Here is an 8,057-nt window from a genome sequence, read left to right as displayed (position 1 = left end):
AAGGGATAGCAGGTGCTCATCAGGCGGGCCCAAGAATGAGATGGCTGATTCATAAATACGATTTCTATTGGCCGAAAATGGAACACGACTGCATCGGATATGCGAAGGGATGTGAGGCTTGTAAAAAATGTGGACCGATACAGCATGAGCCCGTCGAAGAACTCCACTCCATCATCAAGCCATGGCCATTTTGAGGATGGGCAGTTGACCTCATAGGGAAAATATATCCTAGTTCATCAGATGGCCATACGTTTGTTATAATCGCCACTTGTTACTTCACCAAGTGGGTAGAGGAAAAGCCATTGAAATCGCCCACACAAGAAGCTGTGATCAAGTTTTTTAAAGAATGTATCGTTCATCGGCATGGTTTCCCCGAGTCCATAACCACCAATCAAGGCACGATGTTCACGGGAGGTGATATGGTGGAATGGGCTTCTCAAATGAAGATCAAGATGCTACACTCGACCCCATACTATGCACAAGCCAACGGACAAGGTGAGGTGACTAACAACGCTATCAAACTCATCGTTCAAAAAATGATAGAGGAAAACCCGAGACAATGGCATGTTTTGCTATCAGAAGCCGTGTGGGCGAATAGGACCAGACAGAAATCGGCAACCGGGACCTCGCCATTTAGGATAGTGTATGGCCATGATGCGATGCTGCCGATGGAGCTAACTGTAATGTCTACTCGCCTCTTGTATCAGAACAAATTTTCTACGGATGATGACTTCAATAAGATGGTGATATAATCTCTAGATCTCGACGAAGAAAATTCAAGGCTCAGAAAAGAAGGGTAGAGCGAGCATATAACAAACGAGTAAAACCAAAATCGTTGTTATAGGCGATATGGTATGGAAGGCAATCTTTCCTATTGACCACAAAGATAGGGGATTTGGTAAATGGAGTCCAAACTGGGAAGGTCCTTTTATTGTAACTACTAAGTTAGTGGGCGGTGCTTATGTCTTGGCGGATATGACGGGGAAGAGTATGACAGGGCGATTAACGGTCAGTTTTCAAAGAAATATGTTCCTAGTTGCTGGGAGAACATAGAGCGACGTTTGTTTGGAACTGACGAAGAATAATTCGCCCAATAGACATTTATCGGACATATTGAACCGATAAATGGTTCCGTTATGGCCAATATATGTAATACAAGGGATACATGTTGTGTTTTTGGCCATGTATAGTTACAGTTGAGTTTTTTCAATGGGCCCTCCGTTTTTCTTAACTTATAATGTAATAAAAATTTGATCGATATCGGACTGATCAGACCTATTAAAGTTTTGTAAAAGTAAGCTATGCAAACAACAAATATCCAAATTTTGGCCTCTGGGCCGATTAAAATCAAATACAAAAATATTCAAATTGTTGCAAAACACCAAAAGATGCGGCCACTTGGCCGATCAAAAGAGTATTAATATTGAGATATTATTTAAAATTGTTTCAAACTTGGAATTATTACCAGAATTTTAGAAATGGCGAAAACAAGTGCCTAGTTCACTGCGGACTTGATTGTACTCTGTTTTCGCCACTTCACTTTTTGGCTTAATTTTATTAAGCTCCCCTTTCAGTTTGCTCTAAATCTTTTTCACTTCCAAGCCCTCCACCATCTCTTTATCCAATGAGATCTCCAGATCACCGAAGAACTTTTTTTCCGAATCAAGCTCAAGCTGCATGGCTGCAATTTTTTCTCCCAACTCCTTTGCATGTATGCGGCGATCTTGAAGCGTTGCGACTGCCGACTTCACGGTAGCTTTAAGGGAGTCTAGTTTTTCCTTTGCTTCAAGTTCCTGCTGATTCAGCCTGTCCTGCTCGGCTTGGATGGACACTGATTCATGATACATCCTTTGAAAAGCTGGAATGGAAGCCGATAATTTTTCCACTGCAGAGCGGTCTTCGTCATTTAGGATTTCAGCAAAGGCATCGGCAAAAGCTGTAGCAGCTTGTTTTAATTTCTCGACGCTTTCGGGAGACTTGAAAAGGGTGATGCCAGCCTTCTTCATTTGCGCCATCACTTCAAGGTGATCTTCCCAGTTGGTGGAAGGGCGACTGCTCGCTTCTGTCAAAACGTCACTAGTAGAGATGGTGGCGAGGTCATCATTTTCACTGTCGGAGTCAAGGAAAGTTGCTGCTTTTGCCGCTACATCGTCCACCTCAACCGTCGATAGTGGGATCTGCCATGTTTGCCCACAATAGAAAATCAGCTGCTACGTGAAACGTTTAAACAAAGGTGTAATACCCCGTATTTTTGGAGAAGTATTTAATTGGATTAATTATATTATTTTAGCCAATTAGAGCTAAAATAAGGAAATTTCCATAAATAAGGCGGAAAATAGCGTTTTGACGACGAATGAATTTTAATAAAGTTGGACTATATTATTAGATTAAAATTTTATCTCGTAATTGGATATTGAGATAAGTATGTCGAAATTTAATGGGAAATTTGGAAAAATTTCCATTAAATAAATTCGCTATTTGGATTATTTTAAGAGAATCCATAAATATTTGGAATGTTATTTTTAAAATGCCAGTTTAACGCGACATATAAATTATACGGTTAGATAATAAAATTTTAAAGGGAAAGGCAATAATTAATATTTTGGATTAGTTAAAAGGACTCCGTATAATTTATTGTCGTTTGAAAAACTTGGATTAAAACCCGACTTAATAACGACGTGATTAAGTGATGAGATAAATTATTATTAAGTTTAAAATTAAAATAAGAAAAAGAGGCGTCTAATGAAATTGAATTAAGAAGATGATTAATTATAGCTAACCAACGCATTTTCATTTACAAAGCCCAACCCATTCTTTTTACTCTAGACATAGCACTTTCCAGAAAACTTCATTTTTCCTTTAACTAGACATAAAATCATTCCAGAGAATTCCATTCTCTACACTTCATCTTCTACCTTCTACTCTCAAAGAAAAATGGAGGAGCTAAAATTAATGGATTGATATCAACTTCAAACACCCACACTTAGAAAAGATTGAAGTCTTCATCTAGCATCAATTTGGAGCTTTAAATTAAGGTTAGTAATCTCAAATTACGGGTTGATTTTGAATTAGAGAGTTAGGGTTTATAGTTATTCAATTGGGTTTTAGTTGGCATGTGTTTAAATCAATATAGATGATTATTTATTGAAATTTCATGTCAATTAATATGTAAATTGAAGCTGAAATTTTATGGGTTTTACAATTAAACATCAATCAAAGAGTTTGTGTGGAGTTTAGATTGATTAGCTATGGGTGATTTAAGATGTTAGACTTTAATGGGTTTCAGATAAAAAAATTTAAAGAAAAAGAGTTAGAACTTAAAGCTGAAAATTTTTAGTTGTTGTAAAATTTTGATTTTTGGAGAATCAAAGTTGGAGTCGGGCTAGGAGCAGAGAGCGGAGGCCGGAGAGAAGACCGGTCAGGCCATTTGCTTGGCAAGTCTACTCAGGTTGAGCAGACTACGGTCTGCTCAACTAGAGCAGACTATGGTATGCTCAGCAACGAGCAGACCAGCCGGTCTGCTCATTGGGTAGACCAGTTGGTCGCTCCGGACCCGCGTGCCACCGGAATGTTTTGCTAAATAGGGTGTTTTCGGAATTTAAACAAATCAATTTAAGCGTGAAATTAAATATGAAAATGAATTTAGAAAACTTAACAAATGGATTTTTGAGATAGAAGTAAAATGAGTTATGACTTAGTTTAGTTCAAGTTTAGATGTTTAAGTATAAGGTTTAAATTGTGTTAAGTGGATTTAAAATGATTAAAATAAATAAATAAAGGAGTTCAATACGAAAAGGTCCGTATCGATTAGAATTATTAAAATTTAAAAGAGTAAGTTAGTTAAAGTTTAAATGGGTTGAGGTATAATTGGATTCAAGTTTAAGTAGTTAGAACCTAAGATTTAAAGAATGTGTAAAATTAGATCAAAGTTGTTTGTGGGATACGTTTTAAGAAGGCAAGAATAAAATAAAAGGACTTAGTATTAGTTAAAGTTCGAATACTTAAAATTGTATTCGAAAAGGATATAAGCAAATTAATTAGTTTGAATAAATTGTTAATTTAGCATTTGTTCATATTATAGATCCTACGCGTGGTCGGATTGGAGAAATTGAAGAATTAGAGTTAATCAACGGGCTATTTTATATTTTGCTTTTGAAAAATTTTGATTAAGCGATCGAGGTGAGTTCGCGGTTTACTTTCGTGTATTATTAATTTTATATATAAAAGTAGATACATGTGTTTAATTGAATGTTTTAGTTTGAATCAATATGTTTATTTATAGAACCATTATTAATATTGTTAGAACTTCATTAAAAGTATTTCAAGTAACAAACTTATGCTTTTATTAATAAGCTATTTTATCTTATAAATGATTAAAACTTGATATACTCAAAAAAAAAGGTCGCATAAGGTGAATTTGAGACACTTTGAAAATGGTTAATTATATTTTGGTGTTATTAAGGATAATATGATTTATAATTGGCGATGATTGAATTATGAAATCGCCCTTCAAATAATATCGGTTAATTAAAAAATCATGTGTTATTATTCAATTAATGCTTTATATTTTTATGCGTTAAAGTATCTAAATTGGCATAAATAATTTGAGAACTTAGTTAAAGTAATTATTATTTTCTAACTTCGCTATGCATGCGTTTGTTATACGAATTTATAAATCTTTTGTTTTGCTGAATTATTATTTAAACCAATGAGTGATCCGGGGGAAACGAGCTACCTATTGGGTGTCAATAGGCTGTATGATCACCATTACTGATACGAGTCGAGTCTATGCGTATACAGTCAGTTATTTGCGATGATAAATTATGAATATCCATGTGATAAGGAAAAGGAGGATAAATAGAAATGTGATAGACGCGAGATAACTCGGTGGAACTATCTCGGGACCCATGTCTAGTGGGTAACTCGGTCGAACTATCTCGGGACCCACAACTTGGGATTAAGAGATGGTTGCGGGTAACTCGGTCGAATTATCTCAGGACCCGGCCACTTGGACGATATGATCGAAAAACAGTTATTGTCGATTATGTCCAATAAGTCCATAGCACTTGGGTTTAGGATTTCGAACGGATCAGATATTGGAAACTACTAAATTATATTTTAGGTTTATTTATGTTTAAATTAATCATTTGTTATCAAAATACGTTTAATTAATCGTTTATTATTAAAGCATATTAAATTATAAGTTATTGATTGAATATATATAAAGTATGTTTTATCCTTAATGCGGCCTTGTTTTTAATTATAATACCGTTAGTAAATTGTGAACTCACACAGCTATGTTTGACCCGTTGATTATTAAATTTTTCAGGTATTCAGAAGATAGCGTTCAGGTCGAGCCTCCACGCCTTGTTTCGGAAGGCTCATCACTTTTTCCATGTACAGCTTCTGACTCTCTAGCGTTGCAGTAGTTCAGGCTTACACTTTTGTCGAGGTCCTATTAGCGGTTTAAGTATGTTTTGGGCTAGTAACCGCTTCTGTCTATAGCTTTTTGTTAGGCCTCGTTTTCTGATTAACAAACAAACATCAGAGGTAGTTATAGTTTGACTACTTAATATGTATATTTTGTAAATGCTTAGAATGGTACTTGGCAATATATTGTGGTTGTATTAAGTTTATCGTGCAGGGTGGTTTGAGATTTAACAGGTGTTGGCCAGTTAAAATTACAGCCGTTATATTGCCAAATTTTTGAAAATAAAATACTTAAGTTTTATAATGATTTTTAAACACGAAAAACCTTTTAGGTAACATTTAGGCTTGCTACGGGTTTCGGAACCAATATTCCCATTCCATAGCGCCGGTCACGACTCGAGAAATCGGGTCGTGACAAATGTGGTATCAGAACAGTTGGTCCCGGATACCACTGCTTTTGGAGAGTCTACCTAGGAAACTACTGCAGCATAGGATTTGTATCATGTATATTTTTATCAATTCTTAATGTGTTTTAGGTATGATTTATAAATGTAGACTAAGGTTAGGGGTAACGAAGTAAGTTATGTATAATGCGTGTGAATAACGATTTAGAGTACGTATATTATCTTATCTTGGAAATTGTTTATATTGTAGTATGCCTGGATTTAGGAGAGCACGAGTTTATGTAATATCTGATGAGGAGGACGCGCCTCCTGCTCAACAAGTTAGGCTAGGTAACGGTGGGCTACCTGAAATCCATCAAAATGGGTTCTTAGCTGATGGTGAAGGATCGCCAGAGATCCATCAAAATGGGGTAATGAATAATGGAAATGGAGGGGTTGAAGCTCGAGTTAGATCAGTAACACCCGAAGAGTAGCGAGGAAAGAGAGCAAGAAGAGGATCCATCGGAAGATCTTTCTGAAGATCCTGACATTGAAGTGTTTAGGAGAGGGCAGTTTTTGATTGAGACCCAAAGGTACCGCGATCATAGGGAAGTAGCGGCTTTGAGGGAGACTCAGGCAGAGGAAAGTCTGAATAGCCTCAGAGCGATGTTGAACATCTTTTTTAGGGGTGTGCTCACTATAGAAACTTACACTAATGAGTTTCTTCGCATGATGCAAGCGGTCCCGGAAACTGGTAGGGATAATGAGGAAGTGAACCGCCGCTATGTTAGAGGCTTGGGACCGGACTTTGCTGAGCTGTTTAACTTCACACATGAGCATGTGGGATCATTAGCTGGTAGGGCCGCGGGGATAATGAGCGAACGTGAATGGAATGACAACCCTGTCCATCCTTTTTATTTCCCTCGTGAGAGGCCAGTGCCTTCGGTCCCTATAGATGAAGATTCTGGATCGGTAGCTAGGGGAGTTAATGTTCCAAGGCGAGCTAAAGGACCTAGGCCGAGGGTAGCGCGTCGAGGGCGTAGGGCACCTGGTCAAGTCGCACCAGGTATTATTTAAATATGTGCACAACTTATGTTTATGATAAATATTGATAGATAGAACAAGTAGGATGTTGCGTAAATGAAAACGTAAATCGAAAGAAATCTTAATTAAGTAGAACTCTTAAGTATGTTGATGTAAAGAAAGAAAGGCCGACTACTAGGACTAAACTTAGAAGAATTACTAAAGCACATAAGAATCGAAACGTAAGTTATTAAATAGAGTATAATTAGGACTATGGTATGGGTAATAGATAGGTAAATATATAGTACGAATACAAGGCAGCGGAACTCAATTTTAGGAATAAAACGAGAATAATTAAATGAATTTATAGCCCTATGTTATGGATTAACAAGTGACCGATAATAAAAATCTAATAAGTCATAATTTGATGAATTGAATTAAATTAAATAATGCTAGGCAAAGAAATTGAATATAAATTACCTAGTTTTTCTTAAGTGAGCAAAAATAGGAACGTCACGGAGTTTTGGTCTGAAGGACTTACAAATTTGTCATTATGAAAATATTTTACGACTTTAATAGTACAATTGTGCTCAGACCCCGCATGGAGCATGTCATTCAATTTACTATGGCAAGATATTGACATTAGTATATATATATATATATATATTCTATACAAAACGATCTTTTAAACGATAAATCATGCATCATATATATGCATATTTCAAAGAAACGTGATTTAAAAATGCAACTCTTTAGTGATGAGAGGTGTCATCACTCTGTGGCGCAATTGTACTAAAGATTTTTAATACCGATAGAGTGATTTACGATAGTGTCACGACCCAAATTATTGAGCCGAGACTGGCGCTAGGGAATTGGAGTTGTAGCTCCGAAACCCGTAGCAAGCCTAAAAATACTAATAATTTTTCACAAAAAAAATATAATATTATATATAAAATATTTTCAGAAAACTCTTGTAGATAATTTAATTATAGGTATTAAAGTATTATATTAGAGTTTACATTCAAAATAAACTGTTTGAAATCAAATCATAAATTTTATGCTGACACCTACTGACTATTGCAGCTCTAGGAACTCATATTTTGTGCAAGCCAATCGACTTCTGGCACAACGAAGATGGTTTGTCTGATCTGACTCTGACTACCTGAAAAACGTCAGAGTGAGGGGGTCAGTATTTTGGGAAATACCAAGTGAGTTTACGTG

The 8,057-nt window shown here is 36.1% G+C and overlaps 1 protein-coding gene across 1 annotated transcript; it reads left to right on the top strand.

The window, feature by feature from the left end:
* Positions 1–401: 401 nt before the first annotated feature.
* On the top strand, positions 402–1,053 carry LOC126669180 (uncharacterized). The gene is made up of 2 exons (XM_050362578.1): positions 402–743; positions 862–1,053. The coding sequence occupies exons 1-2, from the start codon at positions 402–404 to the stop codon at positions 1,051–1,053; spliced, it is 534 nt and encodes a 177-aa protein (XP_050218535.1).
* Positions 1,054–8,057: the final 7,004 nt, after the last annotated feature.

This window comes from Mercurialis annua, linkage group LG1-X (assembly GCF_937616625.2).
Source record: "Mercurialis annua linkage group LG1-X, ddMerAnnu1.2, whole genome shotgun sequence".
NCBI classification, from domain to species: domain Eukaryota; kingdom Viridiplantae; phylum Streptophyta; class Magnoliopsida; order Malpighiales; family Euphorbiaceae; genus Mercurialis; species Mercurialis annua.
Note: the sequence above shows the minus strand (reverse complement) of the source record. Positions and strands in the feature narration are given on the sequence as shown.